General features: G+C 39.2%; 1 protein-coding gene across 1 annotated transcript; it reads left to right on the forward strand.

Moving 5' to 3' along the window:
- The first annotated feature begins 859 nt into the window (after positions 1 to 859).
- Positions 860 to 19793, forward strand: LOC117296149 (translation initiation factor eIF-2B subunit epsilon-like). The gene is made up of 15 exons (XM_033779029.1): positions 860 to 1062; positions 5698 to 5822; positions 6755 to 6940; positions 7859 to 8030; positions 8605 to 8760; positions 9183 to 9268; positions 10146 to 10265; positions 11046 to 11146; positions 12052 to 12197; positions 13325 to 13553; positions 14369 to 14476; positions 15379 to 15593; positions 17377 to 17457; positions 18324 to 18497; positions 18799 to 19793. Exons 1-15 carry the CDS (start codon positions 931 to 933, stop codon positions 18853 to 18855), a joined length of 2088 nt encoding a protein of 695 aa, XP_033634920.1. The 5' UTR covers positions 860 to 930; the 3' UTR covers positions 18856 to 19793.
- The last annotated feature ends 3733 nt before the right edge of the window (positions 19794 to 23526 follow it).

Below are 23526 nucleotides of genomic sequence, written 5' to 3' on the forward strand. Positions count from 1 at the left end.
TTGAAACACTGTCTAGTCTGTCTAGTACTTGGCATTTTGAAAATAATCTTGATCTTGATGGAATAGTTGAACGGCTCCTTACTAGGAACAACACTCAAGGTCAGGTCAGGAGGGTGGACTTCCTAGTTACATTTATGCTCATCTATGAGTGTATGCCAAAACTTAGTGGGGCTATCTAGTGATGCTAGTTGTGTAGGGAAGTGAATTCCAACTTATGATAGGTGTTGGTTCTTGGAGGATGGAATTCTAAGCGTGAGCGGGCTGTGATTTCTAGTTTCGACAGCTGTGGGGTCTATTTAGGTTGAGATGTTCTTCCAGATCAAGTTGTTTATGGTTGTGGATGATTTTGTGCAATGTGACAAGTCTCTGGTTGAAGCAGCTGTCTTGACGTGAGGAAGCTGGATTTCATTTAGCATAATAGCTGTGACATAGCTATCCCAGAAGCCAAACCGTTTGAGTGTTTTCTAATGTCTGAAAGGTCCTATAAATAGACCTGTTGTTTCAAACTTGAAAACAAAATTTTATATCGGTATAACATCTGAACAAATTAGTACGATTTTGTTTGTAAAGGATGTGAACACAGACTTCGGGCGTTCTTTTTGAAATAACCAACTGATTATAATAACCAAAGGTAACTTTCCCAAAATAGGCCACTGGGCGCATTGAGCCATAGTGCTACACTCTGACTATCATAGACGGTATTTGACCTTAGTGCCAGAACAGTGGCATAACGTGCAGAGTTGGACTTTGATTGCGAATGACGGTCGTTTACGGTAAGTAATCCAAACTCGATACACACGCGTATCTCAGTTGGACGCGTGTGTGTCGAGTTTGGATTACTTACCGTAAACGACCGTCATTCGCAATCAAAGTCAACACACACATGCAGCAGTCGTCGCGAACTCATGAACTTGCATCACCACGCACATCATGGCGGCGAATACGAAGAAAAGTAAAGGAAAAGGAGACAACGTTTTGCAGCAAGAAGATGTTCTGCAAGCTGTGGTCTTAGCTGATAGTTTTAATGTGAAGTTTGCACCAATCACGTTGGAGAGGCCACGGGTGAGGATGATCACTTGGTTTTAATCTAACAAATGATCTTTTGCTGATTTTATTGTTTAATTAACTAACAAAATATTTTGCTCAACAAACTTATTCAATCCAAGTTATTCCACCATCAATCCAGATGTTGTGGATCTGGTACCGGATCTATACTGCAATCAATCTCCCAATGTAGGGATGTATAGGTTGCAGGTGTGTGGTGCTGGGGACTCTAATTATTATAATGCGCTCTACTTTTGATATTTAACAGGTTTAAGTTGTGTAGGCTTTTTTTGAATGTATCACTATCAATCAGGTGAGGGAGCTTCTCTCACAGCAGCTGGGCACTGGGAGGAGGTTCCATTCTGCTGTAGTTTTCGGCAGGAACGAGTGTTTGTAGCAATCCTTGCTTGCAGGTACTCTGATGAAAGATATTGATTTTGTTGAATTAGTTTGTACTCCAGTCATTTTGTTTGGGTTTTGATTTAGATGGTCAGAATTTATTGCAGCTCTATGGTGTATGGTTGTAAAGTAAGGATAGGCGTGCAGCCATTCTGCGCTCCTCGAGACGTTTCCAGCCCAGAGTTGAGATGATTGCAGAGACACTATTGGTCTTAGTGTATCTGTTTGAAACGAATCTTGCAGCTCTGCGTTGGACTGCCTCAAGTTGGATTATGTTTTTGTGAAATGGATCCCAGATACAAGCACAATACTCCAGGCGTGGGAGGACTAAGGTCTTGTACGCTGCTTCCTTTACTCGTGGGGAACAACTGTGGAGATTTCTACGTGTGAGGCCTAAAATTTGGTTTCCCTTTGTAGCTACCTTGCAGATGTGCTTTGCCCAAGTCAGACTACTGTTTATGTACCCCTAAATTGGTATGGGATATTTAAGTTAATAACGTTGTCCAAGTCATGCCCGTTGAGAGAGTAGCTGGTTGTGAGTGGTGTCTTTTTATGCATACAGTAGCATTTGGAGACATTAAATTCCATTTGCCATTTAGATGCCCAGTGTATGTCTTTCTGTAGCTCTGTACTCTCAGTTAGTGAAGTCATCTCTCGGTAGACGACGCAGTCATCTGCGAGCATTCTAACCCGGGAAGTTAAAGACTTAGGAAGATCATTTACGTATAAAATGAATAAGAGAGGACCCGTGACTGTACCTTGTGGTACTCCGGATATAACACAACTTGTTGTGTGCGAGTGGTGAGGAAGCATTCAATCCATTTCAGTAGGGAACCTTGGATACCCACTTGCTGAAGTTTTCTTATTAGGAGTCGCTGGTGGGGTACTTTGTTGAAAGCTTAGGAGAAGTCCATTATTATGAGATCCTTCTGACTTTTGGAGTCTAGGCATCTTGTGATATCATCTATAACATTAACAAGTTGGGTTTCACATGATCTTTCTTTACGAAAACCATGTTGCTCATCTGATAGGATATGATGACTTCAAGATGCAACATTATATGAGAGTGAATAATATGCTCAAGAGTTTTACAACAAATAGATGTTAGTGATATGGGCCGTACCGGTAATTTGCCGGGTTTGAACGGTCACCCTTTTTGAATTCGGGGACGTTTGCTCCTCTCCAGTCGGTAGGGAGTGTTCCATCATCCAAGGATTTCTGGTAAAGTTTTTGGAGAATTGGTGCTATACTGTTTGAGTATTCCTTCAGTACTCTTGCTTGAATACCATCCGGGCCGGAGGCTTTCTGACTGTTAAGATTTTTTCAGTAATTTCTCAACGCCTTCTACATTAATTTGAATTTTCTCAACAGGAGGGGCTGCAGATAAATCGTGGTTTGGGATGTTGCTGAGATCCTCCTTGGTGAAGCCAGAGTTGAATTGCTGATTCAGCACTGTGGCTTTCTGTTTAGGTTCTGTAACTAATCCAGTTGGGGTAGAGAGAGTATTGATTCCCATGGCTGGCTGTCTAATTGATTTGATGTATCTCCAGAAGGGTTTTGGGTTATTAGAAGTGAGGTTTTCTCCAATGTTATGGATGTAATTACGCCGGGCTTTCCTAATGGATCTATCTGACGATCTTCTCAGAGCCTTAAAATGGATCCAGTCAGAGACTGAGCCAGTTGTTTTAGCTTTATCGAAAGATTTTCGTTTTTGCTGTATTCCTCGAAGATGCATTTGGCTGCAAAAATTTGACTCCCATAATGGCCGACCGTGTTTGTCGACGAGGTAAAAGGAAAACCACACATTTTCGAGGCATATTTGTGTGGATCATTGTATTCTACTTTTAAAACCTCTTTCTAACCATAATGCATTTTATAACAAACGGTTACAGATGCTTTGTATAGACCAACTCGTCCGATCCAAGACAAGGCGCTCCTTTAAGAACAGCCTCCAGCTTTTCACCTTTCTTGGACAATGATGCCAAGTAATCGTCAACTTGGTTTGAAGATTGCCACAGGCCCCAGTACATTATGTTCAGTGTATGGTCGTCATTCTTGCGTACTCTCTTGCATTCAAGTTCTTCAGCATGTTCAGCATGAGCCAACTTGGCATGAACAGCAGAACGCATTGTCACTTGAATTTCTTGTTGGCATTCCTGGTAGCGTTTCTTCACATCTTTGATAGACATCCGGGCAGAATTGAATATTGTAGCTTTTTCTGATGGAGTCTTAGCAGCTAGCTATTTCATGGTCTTATTTTGCGCAAACATGATACACGCTTCTGGTGTAAATGTTGTGATGCTTGGTTTTCCCCTGACAATTCTGTCCAGATTTGTAAAAACACTCTCCGAATACTTATTGTGTTTAGGGAGTCCAGTCAGGTATTCTCTCTCACCTGCAGGAGCATCTGCCCACTTTCCTCCTTGAAGATGATCTGCAAAAATTTGTTGTAGCAGTCTAGCCAGCGATGCGATGGTAGAATGATTTTTAGAATCATCTGTACTTTATTGTAACAATCCACTGGTTGCATTCAGAAATGATACGGTAGGCCTATATGTTGAATCGGTTCCCCCGAAAGCGCTCAAGTGGTAAGTGGCGAAAACCTTTCTCTCTCAAAGTCGGCCGGACGAATTCCAAGAAGGACCCATGGCAACCACTTATTTCATCTCCCCTCTTCTGCAATGGCCTTACATGTAGTTCTCACCAATCTTGTGGTTCCTGGCTCTGACTTTTTCAGGAAACTTGGATCCAGAATGGGTGGATTGTCTTCAAACACTACAGTATCTTATCTGCCTCCACCAGGCATGCTGAAACAGTATCTGCCATATGGACCAAGGCATGCAGGCCACAAAAGAAGTTACACAGCTGCCCTAATGATTTCCGCTCATCATTTGTCAATGGTCAATGCCTCATAACTATCCAGCACCTCAGGCAACACTGTCTTCTTACATTATATTTTAATAATAATAATAATAATAAACCGTTCTTATAAAGCGCATTACACACAGAGTCCCAATGCGCTGTACCAGCAATGTGTTGAATTTTATTTGTGTTGCTGCCCTATCGGACATGGTACTTGTAATCTTGGTTAGTATTTTCTTCGCGGTGTTCCTTTCACTGGTTTGAGCTTGGTCATCTATGTCTCGTAAAATTTGTTGGAAAGTATTCAGGACGTCCTGGCCAGACTTCGAAGCAATATTGCAAAGTCCTACAGTACATGGTGTACATCGTTCCCTTCTCATCTGCTAGGTGAAAACCTTCGTACTTCTTACCGATTTTTGATGTCTCATCACTCAACAGTGCCAACCTTCCTCTGACCTGTCGGTTCCAAGCAGTTTATTAGGCATTCGCCTCAGCCAAATTGGGATCTCATGGTCTTCACACTTCTTGAGCAGATGGTGATGTACATGATGTACTGCGACCTGCTTTTTCTTTCTACCGGGAATCTTAAAAAGTACCGGGAAGAGAGGTTAGTTTAACCAACAGTGGCCCCAGCCATATGGCAGTGTATGGGCTGTAGTTTGCGGGACTTGCTAGGTAACATCTAAACTTAGAGGCTTTGTTTAGCTTGTGCACAATGTCACCCTCCTCAAATGCACAGTAGTCATGGTAGTTACATGTATATGTTTTAAATCCTAATTCTTCTTAAGTTTGTGCAGCCCCGATGTTCTTTCTAGCCAGGGCATGAACTCTAAGCATTCTCTTCATCAGATTTTTTGCACATTATTCATGAGGCTGGTCTTTCTCCACACTATTACTTTTCATTTCATAAACTAGTTCTACCAGTTCCATTGAGTCCTGAAAACTCTTTCCTAGAATTACAATGTCGACAAATAATATGCCACAACACGTTCCCAAGTGAGACCCCTTAGTATACAATTAGTGTTATAGCCAGCTGGAAATTAACCGGGGCAATGCATAACCCGTACCTGGTGATAAAGGCAGTTTTGTGCATATCTTTTTCGGGCATTTCAATTTGATAATACCCGCTACTCATATCTAGTGTATTGAAAAATGCCTTCCCTTCTAACACATCTAGGCATTCTTCAATATTTGGAAGCGGAAACGCATCCTTGATGGTTACATTATTGAGGTCCCTGTAATCTATACAATAACGGACCTGGCCACTCATGCCGTCACGCCTGGCTGGTTTATTGCATAATCACCACACAGCTATGGTCGTACAAAAAAAAAAAACTTTCCACGTGTTTATTGCTACATGTATTAGTGTTATTCAATATTTCATTATTTCAGGCCTTGTTACCGCTGGTAAACTGTCCACTGATAGATTACACTTTGGAGTTCCTTGCAAGTGCAGGGATGCAGGAAGTGTTTGTCTTTTGCTGTGCTCATGCAGATCAACTCAAACAACACATCCGGTAAGTTTGTCTCCATTGTGAAATATCAAAGTATAATTTTCTGTATTAGGCCTAATAGCTAGTATGTAAAGATGTCTGATTGTGTTTCTAAGTAAATTATGTTGTCATGAATAGTCTTGAGCGACACAATTGGTTCACAACACAGGGTCATGTAGCTGCGATTATATAACTGACATACAGATCCTTGTCATTTGATTGGTGGAACGTACTTCACATGACATTCACTATTACTCCCATCCGCAACGGCGATCAAAAAGACCTATTCGCCCACGGGGAATCAACAGTTAGGATCATCCTTGTTCCCAATGTTTTTGAGCAGTACAGCGCCGCCGCGCCGCTGCTAAAACAAATTAAGGAGCACCTGTGCAAAAGGTTATGATCCGATTTGTGCACTGTTGCCGCTACGGGGCACTATATGATTTTTGGTTGTCAGTAATTTGTGTGATTTTTCATAATGTTATACTTTTAAAATACATTTTTGTGGCGGCACGATTAAGCGAGTAGTTGAAAAACAGTAAGTCACAACTCGGCTGAGCAATCAATAGTTGCGACTACAACACTAGTAGTCTCACTATTCGCCCAGGCTTAATGCCTGAACTACGTTACTAAGTACTAGCTGCACGAATAATATGTGCTACCAAATGCAATGTAAATGAGAAGAGTCTACCATGCAAATTTTCCCGTATTCAAAAAATTTTATGACAACTTTAGTCTCAGAAGTTCACGGTCTATTCTGTTCTAAAACATGATGTAACTATGATGCCTCTCTGTTTCCTTGTTCTGAGTGTTTTTCAAAGTTTTTACAAGTGGGGTTACTTGTCTGACTAAATGTGCAGTGCTATTATCAGACAAGAGGCGCCAACCAGGAGAAGGTTTTTGATGTGGCATTTGTGATTCTTAAACTAATTTTTGTCCACCCCTCCTCCATACAGGGCTTCCAAGTGGAACCATGAGAGCTCTCACTGTACGGTCACGACCATAGTATCGGAAGGCTGCGGCTCCATCGGGGATGCTCTACGAGAGATTGAACGTAAATCTAGGATCAGGTCTCACTTTGTTCTAGTGAGTGGTGATCTCGTGTCTAACATGCCGCTAAAAGAGCTAATTGATCAGCATAAGTGAGTAGTCCTAGGACCAAGAGTTTCCCCACAAGGGTCGAAATTTAACTAGATTTTCCCACAAGGGTCAAAATTTAACTAGATTTTCCCACAAGGGTTGAAACGCTACTAGATTTTTCCCACAAGGTTCAAAATTTAACTAGATTTGCATGGTGCCAGCATTAAAAAAAATGGGGTCATGCATTTTAAAGATTGGTTGTTGTCAACGTAATGCAGATTTACAGGCAAAATTATAAAGAAAGATACCATAAAAGTCACATGTGAAAGTTTCGGTTGAGTTCAGCGCTACTTGCTGAGAAAACAGCAACAAACTGTCAACAGTACTTTCACATGAAGGTCAAATTCATCTTATTTAGCAAGGTGACAGTAGTTACCAACCATCCATGGCCGCACCATTCGCAAACAGGTCATGAACCCTCAGAAATCTGAGAAACGCTTTCAGTCTTTATGGTCATACATTTTTGGAGTACGATCCTACCTTTAAATCTGGTCCGGATCACATATTACATTAGCATGTTATGTGTTGTATTACTGTACATATTGTAGCGCAGACTTAGCTTTCCCAGTTCACACAGTTTTTATGGAGACAAGGAGAGTTTTCCTTGTGTTTTCTGGGTGCTATAGTGAGATTTTATTTGCGTGATAAAACTTCAAACTTTACCATAGACTAAACATAAGTTCTTTTGGCCATTAATTTTGACACTGCTTTACAAAAATCACCAAATGCAGAAACAGGCAATGGTGCGCTTAATGTAGGAGACCCTTCCCTGGCTACCTGGTTAGCCAATCGTCGGGGGCGGCCAGCAGACGAAGCTCCAAAGCCGAGTTGTGCTGGTGTCCCCTACCGGCTGATCGACTTCGCTTTAAGACTATCTATGTAGAAAATATGTAAAAGACTAATTTTCCTTTGTTTTACAGAGAGCGATTTAGGGCTGATAAATCCTCCGCGATGACTTTAGTCTTCAAGAAGGCATTCCCTGGTCACAGAACAAGGAGTTTAGAAGATGAGATTGTGATTGCCACAGACAGCACACAAAGAATACTCAACTACCAGAAAATGCACGGCAAGACAAAAGCTAGGTTTCCCTTGGTGAGCTATCTCAAATGGTTTAAAGGCACTAGACACGTGTGGTTATTATCAAAGACCAGTATTATCACTAGGTGTATCCCATTGTATGCATAAAATAACAAACCTGCGAAAATTTGGGTTCAACTGGTCATCGGAGTTGCGAGAAAATTATGCAAGAAAAAACACCCTTGTTGGACGAATTTGTGTGCTTTCAGATAGGAATAAAATACTTCTAGCTAGATGTCTTTTATTATTTTAGTGGGAAATAACCTCTTTCTCAAAAATTACGTTACTTCAGAGGGAGTCGTTTCCCACAATGTTTTATACTACAATCAACAGCTCTCCAATGCTTGTTACCAAGTAAGTTTTTGAGTTAATATTTGTTTGGAGTAATTACCAAGCGTGTACCTTCCCTTTAAGAACAACCTCCAAAAGCTAGGCATTTAAGGTTCAAAATGCTAGAAAAAAAAGGGGGCTCTGACAGTTAAGGTCTAACATGTGTTTTTAGTTTACCAACTCATTGTTTTGATGTTAATGCTCAGATTGTATTCAGAAGATTGAGTTAATATGTAGATTACTTTGGGTTTCCTTGCAGAGTTTATTTGAGGAGAATTGTCAGATGAGTCTACGCTATGACCTGATGCACAGCCACATCAGTATATGCTCACCTCGGGTCACTGAGCTGTTTGTCGACAACTTTGACTACCAGACTATGTCAGATTTCATCCGTGGGGTACTTCTTAATGAAGAGGTAAACGTCTCAAGATTGGGGGATTCTGAGGGTTAAGGGATTTCACACAAGAAAGGGTGTGTTAAAGGCAGGGTATCAGGGCGTGAACTTTCGGTAAAATCCCAGGAACTCAAACTGGTCATTGGACCAAAATGTACAACTATTGGGCCTGAATATTCTTTTCTTGTAATAATTGCCAAATAAAATAATATCAAACAAGGAAAAACAAAATTAATTTTACTTGATTTGCATTACGCTAATTCAGTTTACACATGCCCTTGCATAGTCATAAATACTGCAAAATGGGGCCAATACAATACAAATCAGTTCTCCGTGCACACACCATGCTGTCAGACCTAAAATGGACGGTTTGTTTATGAAATTGATGTTGGCACCCTTACTGAGTTCACCATTTATTTATAACTTTATATTCATCAATATAGATTGAAGGCAACAAGCTTTATGTTCATGTCATAGAAGAGGAATACGCAGCTAGAGTTACGAATCTACCAATGTATGATTCTATAAGGTATGTGTTTAATTCATTTCCAAAGAGTAAGGAAGTGTCCAGGCAGAGCGGTTAAGAGGACGGAATTTAAACTCTGGTGTTTCTGATCAGCAGAGTGTGGGTTAGAGTCCCAGTCGTGACACTTGTGTTATTATGCATGACACTTTAACCATTGCTTCGTCCTTTGGATGGGACATAAAGCCGTTGGTCCCATGTGTTGTGTAATGCATGTAAAAGAACCCAGTGCACTTATTGAAAAAAGAAGAGGTTTGTTCCTGGTTTGATCAACAGCATATTGTGCCACAGCACTTTTTAAAAGCATTGTATGGTGCTACTTATGTAAAGGAGTAAACCTCATAATTCAAACATACATGTACTCCACATACCATGCAGGAAAATACTGAATGTTAAAGCGCCTTGAGCGTTACTGAGTGTCGGATATGCGCGCTATATAAGAAACCACTATTATTATTATTATTATTATTATTATTATTATTATTATTATTATTATTATTATTAATAAAGTCGCAGCCAAGCAGTTTAGTACACTAGACTGACGTTGTGACATGTGTGAGAGCTAAGTCATCTAAGTCATGGTTTTTGGAACCGTTTAATTGTTTTAATCCTATATAAATGTAGATGTATACAATAAAACTAACATGTGAACATTTCTCAGATTGAGTATTCCAATGAGGGATTATTTTTATTGCACAGACAAAACCATCTGGTATGGGGACCCTCTCAAAAATGCTACCACATTTTTGCAATGAAATCAGATTTATTTTATAATCTACAATTTGGAAAACCAAAGGTAGGGCCTATACTTTCCCTGTGAACATTTCATGTCTTGAACTTAATTAAACATTTTAATTAATGAGATGCATGTCTTTCCTTGTAGCAAGGATGTGATTAGGAGGTGGTCTCACCCAATGGTGCCAGACAACTTAACGGCTGAAGGAGAAGGTTACAAGCTTGGCAGGCACAATGTATATTTAGCCAGTAATGTCACATTAGAAAGGTTAGTGAACTTATTTGCATTCATGTTAATTGTTGTTCTATTTTATTTGGGGTTGAACGAACAAAAACAAGAGCAAGACTAAGGCCTGGTTCATACTTCCTGCGAATCAAATGTGAAGCGAATTTGACGTCACAACTCTTTTTGCTGCAAATATTCGCAAAAGTTGAGCACAGTTCTACTGCTGCGGATTATTCATTGTGAATTTGTGACGTCAAAATTCATATCACATTCGCAGTAGCAGGAAGTATGAACCAGTCTTTACACCTGCAACCTGATTTATCTACAAACTGACATATTTAGCCCTAACAAAAATATTGCCGAAATAGGCGAGTTAAAACCTATTGTCACTGGTTCAAGTCCCACCCTAGTAAACTTGTCTTTGTTCAAAATAATGATTCAAAATTTGATTCTGGTGATTGGTCATTAGAGTGATATTAAAGTAATATGTGTTAGGTAAGATAAGAAGGAAGAAAGGAAGAGGAGTGTGTACAGGGAACCTTGTTCTCGGGGGGGGGGGGGGTATCCATCTCCCCGTGCATGCCTTGCTCGCTTGTAATTTAGTTTTACTTGGGGCCATGGCCGATCCACTCTTCACGCCCACTTAAAAGGTTTGAGTACTTTTTCAAAATGTCCACAGATTTACATTAAACTTACACATGTGCATAGTAATGATAGTAGAAATCTTCCCTCGAAATATAACATGCTGAGTTGCTGTACTTGTACTACTTTGGCAGTAAAAAGTGTTAACATGCTGCCATTCTATGCTGAATCTGCTTTCAGGGGTAGTATTCTACAGGAAGACGTCGTTGTGGGTCAGGGAACTACTATCGGCACTAACACCTTTATCACACATTCAGTTATTGGTAAAAACTGTCAAATAGGTGAGTATACAAATTTGGTAATATTTCCCAAGGTAGGTTTTATGTATCAAGAGCTTTTAAGGGATTTTGATTCTGGATAACATGGTGTTTTCTTTGGTCATCTTTGGCTTCAGTGTATTTCTAAGCCATTTAATGGAACAAATTGATTCTACTTAAACTATGTAAATCAATGTGCCTCTGAAATATATTATTTAATTTCTCGTGATAGTATTATTTTGTACTTCTTTTTATTTTTGATTTTTTTCATGATTTGATTTTTCGTCTGAGGATCAGGGGCTAATTTTATTTCACTGCTTAACGGTAAGCAAATTTTTGTGCTTGCTTTAGCAGAAAATTTTGCTTTAGTATAAGCGTAAGCATATTTCACAGGTTAGCAAGAAAATTAATTGCCAGCTTGCTCATCCACCTGGATGTGCATTGTTACGCCATTCATTTTCAAACAGCTGGAAGCATTGGAAGGTAAGCATTGCTTTGTGTGATACGCTGAGCAGCGCTATGAAATGGAAATTTGCGCCGTAAGCAAACAGTCTGCCACTAGGCAGCACTATGAAATGGAGCAATGATCCATAAAGCCTTTAGGGTATGATGCAACCTGTAACATAATATTCATTTCATAGCTGACTGCCGCTCACCCATATGTCACCACAAACAACGCAAGCTGACATGCCGGTGGTTCTTAAAAACAGATTTGATGCACAATGCAATATCCATTGATGTTTATAAAACACACTCTGTGTGTTAATATGAAATTTCTGCTAGAAAAGACGCAAAACCTTGCTTACCAGTCATCAGCCTTTTGAAATTTGGCCATGGTCTTGGTCTTTATAAGCTAAATAAATTCCCCTTTCAAATCCTTTGTATAAATCAATGATTTTTCTAACAGAACCACTTTGCATTTCCACTAGGTGAGAATGTCAAACTTGAGAATACATACGTATGGGACAACGTAACGATAGAATCTGACTGCAAGCTTAACATGGCTGTTCTATGCGACAGGGTTCACATCAAAGATAGCGTCATTGTAAACTCTGGATGTATTATCTCATTCGGGGTAGGTTTTCAAAGACAGCTCAATACATACAAGTTTAATTAAAGAACATTATTTGTGGTTTTACCCATAAACACCAATGTGGTTTCCATACCCTTAATAATAAGGCTTATACTGATGTATGTTAGAACGGTATACTCAGTACTTTCTTGAGCTCTGTGAAAAAAACAAACATGCATTTTACCCATGACCTTTGCAATTCTAGAGCACTGCAATTCTAGAGCAGTGTCTTACCAACTAAACCACTGAGAATGTCCGGTAGCTAGAGGCAGTTCAAATAATAAAGTTCACAGTAATAAAGACACAAACCTTTTCTGAGTACCCCTCTCTCATCACTCCTTGGGAAACCGCTCTTTCTCTCGGTCTGGTCCTTCCCTATGGAACTCACTCCCCATCAAACTCAAAAAGGAAACGTTCTTCAACACGTCCAAGAACCAACTCAAGACCCACCTCTTCACACCAGCTGCTTCTCCTTCTGTTTATTTTGTTTAATTAGTTCCTTCAGTTGTTAGCTTTGTTAGGGTTCCTGCACCAGGAGTGTCACCTGTGACTGACATGGCGCATTACAAGTTTCCTTTATTATTATTATTGTTATTAATAACTAATTGTTACCCATATACCCTAATAATATGCCTGTGATTGTTTTTCCCAGAACTAGGGTGAGTACTGATTATACAGTGCTATAAAACACACATCGGTGTATATGGGTAAAAACAAAACTATACACAAGTTGCACTGTGTCTTGCACTTCTTGCTTGCAAACGATTTGGTTGCCATATGGAAAGGTTTGCTGTAACACCATGTAATGACTATCTCTCAATGAGTTAGGGTGGTTCTCAACTCGCCGTTTCGATCAGTATGCTCTGATTGTAGAGATAGAGATAGTCATTACATGGTGTTACCGCTAACCTTTCCATATCGTATTTCCACCATGCAAAGTTTCAAATCCTACTAATTTTGTTACCCTTGCCTGCCCCCACCCCCGACTCGCAAATGGAAACGTCTAGTTCTGTAACTGCCTCTGTTATTTCTCAACAAGTTGGTGTCTATCTCACTTTTTATGAATGTACATGTAAACCATTCAATGACAAAAGTGAAAACAATTCAAATATTTCAATTACTTTTTCCAGGTCAAAGTGGGGCCTAGTGTCACCCTCCCTCCAGGCACACTCCTAACAAGATACCCCCCTGGCCACAGTGTATTTGACCAGGACCACAGTGACATGGACCATACCATGCAACCGATAGGGGATGTTCCAGTGGATACAGAGGTTATTGGGGAAGGGGGTGAAGGCTATGTATGGAATGCAACACAAGATGAAGATGAGGAGGAAGAAGTCCTCAGACAACAACTACTAGGTAAAAATATCTTATTACAGTGACCTCCTATTTGCTTCTTAGAGGTACTGCACTCCTTTGGTAATTGTCATAGACCAGTCTTCTCACATGGTGTATCCCAACATATGCATACAATAACAATTGGTCAGACCTGAATACTTTTATTATTTGATTGAGAAATTACCTCTTTCTCTGCCTTTCACACAAGTTCTCATATCCGCCACTAAGTGACGCTCCATGCACATTCTGTATTTTTCTGCATGGTATGTTGGGCTACGTTTGAAGTGTAAGACCCAATCTAATGGTTTACAAGATGCTGTGGCTATGCAGTCAGTGAAACCTGGAGTAATGGGGCAAACCCCGTTTCTTTATGATAAGTGCACTAGCTTTTACGTGTGTTACACAACACATGGGAACAACGACTTTACATCATATCCAAAGGATGAAGCATTGATTAAGTGTCTTGCTTAAGGACCCACGTGTCACGACCGAGACTCGATTCCACACTGTGTTGACCAGAAACACAAGAGCTTGAGTTCAGTGCTCTTATCCGCTCGGCAAAGACATGCCATTAGGTAGCCCCCTAAATAAATGATGTCTTTGCCCCTTCTTGCCACCCCCCTGCAAATGAAAATGTCTAATTACGCCACTGATGAATGCGTAGGTTGGATTTGAACCCCTGACCTTTGCCATTCTGGTTCAGTAGTCTTACGACTAGACCACCAAGGGTGCCTGATTGCTAGATGAAGTTCAAATCCTATTGATATTTCACAGTACATGTAGGTACCATAATCACTTTTGATAACGTGTTGTTATTTGCCTTCTATCTCGGCCAGGTTTAAATATCTCCGTTGAGGAAGAGGGAGCAAGTAGCTTGGAAGACTCTGAAGATGAAGATGATGACAGACTGACCTCAATCTCACCCCCACCAGACGATACTAAATGTAGGTTAACTCATACATGTTTGTTACATCAGGTTGGCTCAGTGCTTTCTTTCCCTGCCTTTCACACACCTGTGGACACTAGTTTGAATCCCACCTCAGACGCAGAGCCTTGCATGTGGTCTGTGTTTTCAGTCCCTACCTGATTGCGTGGGTGTTCCCCCATTGGAGTTTTCCTCTTTTTTTTTGACCCATTTACACCGATGTGTGTACATGTACATCTATTTATATTTCTTTTTTCCTACTCCTGTAATTGGCGCTAATTGTGCTGTTGGATGTGTAACTATAAAAAGAATATATAAATACATCATCATTTTTCTGAAATAGAAAATTTGATTGGCTGGTATTTTCCCGCTTCCTTCTGGATCCTTTCCTTAATCCCTTTCCCCCTCTCTTTTTCTATAAATGGATATGTATTTGTTTGTACTTGTTTTATGCCTCTGAAGAAGGTCCGGTTTGGATTGAAAGCTAAGGCCACCTACCCTATTCATTAAATATATCATCATTTACATATTTATATGTCAACTGATGCGTTTTAAAGGGAAGGTATATATGGGTAATCGTTCTTGAAATTAATGGCAATAACAATTTTTGGTTACAAGCCTAAAGCGGCTTTCGATTGTACATGTATAAATGGTTTTGAGATCCATTTCACTTGAAATAATGTGGTTATGGAAAAAGATTTCAGTTTTTATGCCCCAAACCTTGAATCCAAGAAGCGTTAGTGTCAGTAACGTTTCTCAGATTGTGTATTTGGGATAACTCTCCCTGCATTGACAGATTTGCTCAAAATTTTGTTTAATGAGATTTCTACCGGTTATAGGATTTAAACAATCGGAAAGTTCAAAAAATCAAAGGTATACCTTTATACTTTGCCTTTTACACACAATCTCTCTATCCCACAGTATTCTACAATGAAGTTGTAGACAGCTTACAACGCACTGTAGACGAGAATGTGAAGGTAGAAAACTTAATACTGGAAGTCAACTCTTCAAAGTATGCCTATAATGTATCCATGAAGGAGCTTAACCAACTAGTAGTCAAAGCAATAATGGAGATGCCCCACCTCAGAGCAGTTGAACCTCTAACAGCCGCTCAGTTACTACCAGCACTCAAAAAGGTAGGCAAATGCATAAACATCCCAGTTATTAAAGGCACCAGACACTATTGGTTGTTACTCAAAAGAATGTTTAGCATAAAACTTTCTTGGTAACCAGCAATGGGGAGCTATTGATAGTACACAACGTTGTGAGAAAGGGCTCCCTCTATAGTAACGTATTTTTTGAGAAAGACGTAATTTCTCACTGAAATATGAAAAGGCATTTGAAAGTACACAAATTTGTGCAGCAAGGGTGTTTTTTTTTCTCTTTCATTAATCTCTTGCAACTTTGATAAACAATTGAGTCCAAATGTTCACAGATTTGTTTTGTATGCATCCGTTAAGGGATACACCAAGTGAGAATACTGGTCTTTTATTGTCTTTGGCAATCACCAAAAGTGTCCAGTGCCTTTAAAGGAACGCGTTGCCTTGGATTGGTCGAGTTGGTCTTTGAAAAGCGTTTGTAACCGTTTGTTATGACATGCATATGATTGGAAAGATGTTTTAAAAGTAAAATATAATGATCTACACACATTTGCCTCGAAATTGTGTGGTTTTCCTTTTACTTTGCGAACTAACACGGTCGGCCATTTATGGGAGTCAAAATTTTGACACTATAAATGGCCGACTGTGTTTGTCGACGAGGTCAAAGGAAAACAACGCAATTTCGAGTGATACTTGTGTGGATCATTATGTTGTACTTTTAAAACATCTTTTTAATCATATGCATTTTATAACAAACGGTTACAAACGCTTTTCAAAGACCAACTTGACCGATCAAAGGCAACGTGTTCCTTTAAACTTAGCTTCATTTAAATTCCTGTACCACAAGCATGACAAGGGAAACTTGTAATTAATTTGAGTTTGAACAACTCTAGAAACATTGACTGGAGCAGGACTTGAACCAACCACCTCTGGATTCATGTACTGGTGCTCAACCAACTGAGCTCCCCACGTTAGTCAATATGTTTGTTCAGGGGTGCCAGTCAGAATCCTGGGCAAATTCTTTCTATTGAATTAATAAATGTGTGCGGCAAAGTGAAATTTTCTCCCACAGCTCACATAAACTAAACAAAGTAACTAAGCTTCAGTTGTCATTCTTGAAATGACTGTTGGAAAAAACACTTCATAATTCTTTAAAGTGCTATTCACTTGACATCAATTTAAAAGGTCTATGTAACTTTTGTAGGACAAAAAAACACAATGTTCACAGATTTACACTTAACTTACACAGTTTGAAGATAGTTATAGTAGAAAGCTTCCCTGAAAATATTATGTGCTGAGGTGCTGCAGTTTTGGGGAAATGAGTAAAACAATGTCATGAAACTAATTTTCGTCTCATGAGAGGAAAATTATTTTAATCATTTACAAACGTATTTTCATGACATTGTTTTACTCATTTCTCAAAAACTACAGCACCTCAGTAAGTAAATTTTGAATGGAAGCTTTCCACTATCATTATCTTCAAACCCTGTAAGATTAATGTAAATCTATGGACATTTTGAAAAGGTACCCAAATCCTTTAACTGGGGTCCCTTGCTTAATTTTAGCATGGTTGTAAAATGTAGCAATGATTGACAAGATTTTGCAAGAGAACTTGGACAGTAGAAAAAATAGTTAGCCCTTACATGGGGTAAGTTTTGTGAAATTTTACATCCATGCTACATTTGAGCGAGGGACCCTTGCTAAATTGCTCTTTTGTGAAAGGGGCTTAAGGAGGAAATGTTTGTATTTCTTGTGTATCATCTGAAGATGTTTTCAGTTTTGAGTTGCTGACTGACAAGTTTTGTTTTTCCTTCACTAGCTGCTGAATAAAATGCTTCCACTGTTTGAGAATTACATCAAGAGTGCTGAGTCCCAGCTGGATTGCCTTGGTGCTTTGGAGGTGGGTAAACACTAGACTGATATCCTGTCCCCACCATGTAATGCCTCAAATCCTATAAACAATAAACTAGTTAGTTCCAGGCAATCTTCAAAAAGAAGGAAACCCATTCACATTTGAAACTCCACATACATTTTTGGGGGAGCTAAAAATATTTTGTTTTTTTCTGAAATGTTCCATGTGTTTGCAGTGCTGTTGGTTGCCTCTTGAAAACTGTAACAAGTCCGAAGCGTAAAATGAAGTAATTTACTGGGAAGACCAAGTGAAGAACTATGTTAGTTTTGGTTTTTACCCATACACCGATGTGTGTCAGCACTGTATACTCAGTACTTTCCTGAGTCCTGTGAACAAATATCACAGGCATGTTACTCGGGTGGGATTCGAACCCATGACCCTTGCAATTCTAGAGCAGTGTCTTACCAACTAGACTACCGAGGTTTCCCGGTAGCTAGAGGCAGTTCCAATCCTATGTTTTGGCAGCGGGTATCGCAAACGATTTAAAGATGTTAAATTTGCATCGGGGATAAAGAATAATATTCATTTTGGTTTTTACCCATACACCGATGTGTGTTAGCACTGTATACTCAGTACTTACACAAGTTCTGTGAAAACAAATCTGAGTATACAGTGCTAACACACATCGGTGTATGGGTAAAAACCAAAATGAATATTATTCTTTATCCCCGATGCAAATTTAACATCTTTAAAAAAAATATATTGTTCTTTTCTGAAATGTTCCATGTGTTTGCAGTGCTGTTGGTTGCCTCCTGAAAATTGTAACAAGTCCCAAGCGTAAAATTATGAAGTGAAAAGTTATGATTTCCTAGAAGTATTTCTAACATTGACATTTGGTTCATTGACATGTACAGGAGTACTGCCTGACAAGCAATTCTACTGCTATGGTGCTTCCTAAAATCCTACTGCTGTTTTATGAAGCAGACATTCTGGGAGAGGACATGATACTGCACTGGTACAATATTTCCTCAGTGTGTTCAACAGACAGTGAAATCATCACATCAAACAGGCAACAAATTAGAACTCAGGTAAACTTAACATGACACCTTCAATTCCTCAGACTACGGAGACAGTTGTTATGCCACATGATTAGGGGCAAGCTTTTATATAATTCACCGTCTCTTACGTAACTATACAAAAGCTTGCCCCTTAGGCGTATCACGTGGCTTAGCAACTGTCTCTAAAGTCTGAGGAATTCAAATGTAAAGGGTGCATTGTAACTTGGCGAGTCATTGTACAAGACATTATTTAAATCTAACTCTCAAATGGCTTATTGAAGCGCACTAAAACAATACTGGTCTTATTCTACATGTTGTACTTTTATGGCAGGTTAAACCATTCATCAAATGGCTGGAGGAAGCTGAAGAGGAGAGTGATAGTGATTGAGAAAGGTTACCATAGCAACAACAAGAAAGCAAACCTCAACAACCCAGAGCAACTTCGAGTTCACACTGTGGTGAACTAAAGGTTTACTTTTTTGACTCAAACCCAGACTGGTCGACCATTGCTTGACTACTACGGTTCAACCATTTGGAACCAGCCTCAAAGCCATGGTTTCGATAGCCTGTTCCATGCTAACATGTATCTGCAGAGGGGAACCAGTGACACTATAGTGAAAAGGTGGAAGGACTTCCAAAGGAGGCGTTCAAATGAGTGTGTCACTGCGCATGAACATTGCTGGTCATTAGTCGACTAAATGTTCGCACTCGACCTGCTCTTGGAGCTGCACATAGGAAATATTTATCTTTTATTTATGTACATGTTACTTAAATACATATGTATAAAGGCAAGGATATTCAGGTTGTTATTTTTCAAAAGCCGATGATATCACTGCACTAGATAAAGTTGTGTTACATCTTGCCTCTGAATTGACCGTTTGAAACAATTGATGGACTTTATGACATGACTAGGGCAAGTGGTCTTGCACACCCAATGTGGTCAAGTCATCAGACAAGAGTTGTGAATCACATTTGACTTATGAATAAGACCAGAACAAAATTCCATCCCATCGATAAAATGGATACCTGCAAGAAGCGTGTATGTGAATAATTGACAACAGATGTATCTGACCATGTCTGTTTCCTTTTATTTGTATTGAAAAATACCATTTAAATGCTGAAACAAGCAAAGTACGGTTACACAATCAAGTGTCGGGTATAAGCTAGTATTACATCCAACCCTGTGTTAGCTATGACAGCTAACCCTGGGTTAACTACTCGCACACCCAACTTTTGGTCAACTGGTACAGGCAACCCTGGGTTAAAGCCATTGGACCCTTTCGGTAAACAGTATTGTCAAAGGCCCACACTTCGTGTATCACAACTTCTATATCAAATAACAAACCTGTGAAAATTTGGGCTTAATCGGTCATCGGAGTCGGGAGAAAATAACGGGAAAACCCACCCTTCTATCCGCGCGTTTCGCCGTGTCATGACATGTGTTTAAAATAAATCCGTAATTCTCGTTAACAAGAATTGATATTGTTTTACTGTTTTCTCAAAAAGTAAAGCATTTCATGGAATAATATTTCAAGAGAAGTATTTCACCACTACCTTCTGTAAACCCTGTAAGTTATTTGTAAATCTGTGAACTTTTTTTTTTTTTTTCTGTACCGAAAGGGTCCAATGGCTTTAATTACTAGTACAGCCAACCCTCCCAGCCAACCAGAAAACAGATGCCTGATGAACCTGGTTTGAACACAGGGATGTGAACATTCCTGATACTACATGTAGACCGGTCCCACATATAATGCTTTAACAAGTGAAGACCACAAACACCTGCACTTTAACAGGTCCCAATGTTCAAATGCTTAAAGGGACACGTTGCCTCGGATGGGTCAAATGGGTCCACGAAAAGCGTTCGAAACCGTTTGGTATGAAATGCATATGGGAATAGAAAGACGTTTAAAAAGTAAAATATAACGATCCACACAAATATGCCTCAAAAATGCATGGTTTTTCTTTTGCTTTGCCAACTAACACAATTGGCCATTTTGTGGAGTCAAAAACTTTACTCCACAAAATGGTGTGCAGTGTTAGTTCACCCTTTTTCTAGACCAACTCACCCGATCCAAGGCAACATGTCCCTTTAACATGTTCACAGTCAATAGACCTTTATCACGGTGTCACCCTCTTGGTCATGAGTTGGAATGGAGTATTGACCGTGTTAAAGGTCACTTGGGTTAAAGCCCACTCATTCTAGTCTTGTTTCAAGACCTTACTGTTGTTTATACTCCATGATTCACTGCTTGGTTTACTTGGTTTACTCTTTGTTTCATTGTGACAATGATATTGTCAACAGTAATATTATTCCAGAAATTCTGAAATTTAACTCTGCAATTGAGCATGGGAAAGATTCAGAAACCCTGGGTTGTCATATATTTCCACTCAAACAATGCCATACTATTGTATAATGCGACTTTGATAGGCAAATTGGCAGCAAACTTTCCAGTTAAAGGAAAACTTTGCCTTGGAATGGACCGGTTGGTCTATAAAACCGTTTGTAACTGTTTTTATAAAATGCAAATGGTTGGAAAGATGTTTTTAAACATCTTTAAAAGGACAGGACTCCCATAAATGGCCGACTGTGTTAGCCGAAGAGGCAAAAGGAAAACCGTTTAATTTCGAGGCATGTTTGTGTGGATCATTGTATTCTACTTTTACAACATCCTTCTACCCAAATGCATTTTATAACAAACTGTTACAAACGCTTTTCAAAGACCAACTCGACCGATCCAAGGCAGCGTGTTCCTGCAACTTGTCTGGGGTGAGGGTCATTGCTAATGGAAGAGTCTGTGTTATGAAATGACTGCATTTCAACCTTTTGGTAACCCTAGTGTCCTCAGCACTAGTGAAGTAGATCACATAGCAGGATTTCTTTATATGAGGAAGACAAAAATGCTGATTTTTTTTTTCACAAGTCTGACTTAAAGCCATTGGACACTTTCGGAAAACAGTATTGTCCAAAGACCCATACTTCGTGTATCACAACTTGTATATAAAATAACAAACATGTGAAAATTTAGGCTCAATTGGTCATCAGAGTCGGGAGAAAATAACAGGAAAACCCACCCTTGTTTCCGCACGTTTCGCCGTGTCATGACATGTGTTTAAATAAATCCGTAATTCTCGATATCAAGAATTGATAATTGTTTTAATATTTTCTCAAAAAGTAAAGCATTTCATGGAATAATATTACAAGAGTCTCTTTCACCATTACCTTCTGTAAACCATGTAAGGTTTTTGATAAATCTGTGAACTTTTATTTTATTTTTTCTGTTCCGAAAGTGTATAATGGCTTTAAAGGCAGTGGACACTATTGGTAATTACTCAAAATAATTATCGGCATAAAACGTCACTTGGTAACGAGTAATGGGGAGAGGTTGATGGTATAAAACAATGTAAGAAACGGCTCCCTCTGAAGTGATGTAGTTTTCGAGAAAGAAGTAATTTTCCACTAATTTGATTTCGGGACCTCAAGTTTAGAACTTGAGGGTCAAGCATCTGAAAGCACAACTTCGTGTGACAAGGGTGTTTTTTTCTTTCATTATTATCTCGCAACTCAGACGACCAATCGAGCTCAAATTTCCACAGGTTTGTTATTTTATGCTTATATTGAGATACACCAAGTGAGAAGACTGGTCTTTGACAATTACCAATAGTGTCTTTAATAAAAAAGTCTGACTTTAGATAAAAGTCTGAAATTTCTCATCCCTGACTCGTCCATTGCTTACACAGTTCCAATCATGTACATTTCAAAAGAACAATGAATTGATAAGGAAATTTAGTTACCACCCATCAATCCCTACATTGGTGATACAAACTGTGATAGGATGAAAAAATAAAAGGCCAGTTGGTCATTTAAGGTTTCAATATATTTATCTATTGTGCAATTTATTCAGGTACAAATATAAACCAAAGTACATTACGTCATTGTAGGTATAAATGAGCACACACCATTATAGCAAAAGAAAATTCTATCGGTGATTCAATATGAAAAGAATGGGCTGTAAAGAAGTGAACATCGATTGTTAATAAAATAAAGATTTGCAAATTACAAATCTAGAATTGCTTGAACATAATCATTTTTTCATTAAGCCCGGTTCATACTTCCTGCGAATGCGAAGCGAATTTGACGTCACAACCCTCCTTTCGCAGCGATATTCGCAAGTGAGTAGAGCAGACTTGAACTGCTGCAAATTATTTGTTGCGAATTTGTGACGTCACAACATTCAATTCGCAGGAAGTATGAACCGGGCTTTACTCTGGCTTAGCCTGGCATTAACCCCAGGTGAGGTCTCTGTCAACAATCCTTAAGTTTCCCAGGCCTAGGTTTAGTCAAGTCCGGAAAGCTATGCATACCCCTGATGCACTAAACACAAGTTAATAAAATATAACACTTTTTTAGTTTAAGGAGAACTACATTGTACCTAGTCTTTAACCATCAACAATGATCCCCATCAACGTTGCAAGTCTTGTTAGATTGTATTTGACTTCCATATTCTATTGCAGAAATATATTTTACCTGCACCAATGTCAGTAGACCCTTTGGACATGAGTTCACATGTGCAAACAGCGCCCTCACTGAGGACAAAGGAAGACCTGTTAGCCAGAAATTGTGAATAGCACATACAGTATGCATTTGTGCATGTCTCCATTTGATGTAATCGATGGTGTTCTATGCAAAACGGTCTATTGAAATACGGTCCAGTGAAGGAAAGAATACACTTGCTTGAAAATCAAATTTGTGTAGGATCTTGGGGAAATGACAAATACAACCTAGCCAAGAATAGTATAGGTTTTCTCGCTAGGTCAGTTTCGGAAAATGAGCAGCAAATTTAAAGATGTTATGTCAGATTTTTGGCCCTAAACATTAAAAAATAGATTTTTTTCGAGTGAATGGTATTTCAAAGAGTATCACCCACTCTAACAGAAAAAAAATAACTTTTAGTTTTAATGGTCAGGAACCATGACAAAAATTTAAAACGTTTCTTATAAAACACATAAGAATTGGTCATGTGATATATTGTCGGGATCCCGACAAAACTAATTTTGAGCA

Source organism: Asterias rubens, chromosome 10, assembly GCF_902459465.1.
Source record: "Asterias rubens chromosome 10, eAstRub1.3, whole genome shotgun sequence".
NCBI classification, from domain to species: Eukaryota; Metazoa; Echinodermata; class Asteroidea; order Forcipulatida; family Asteriidae; genus Asterias; species Asterias rubens.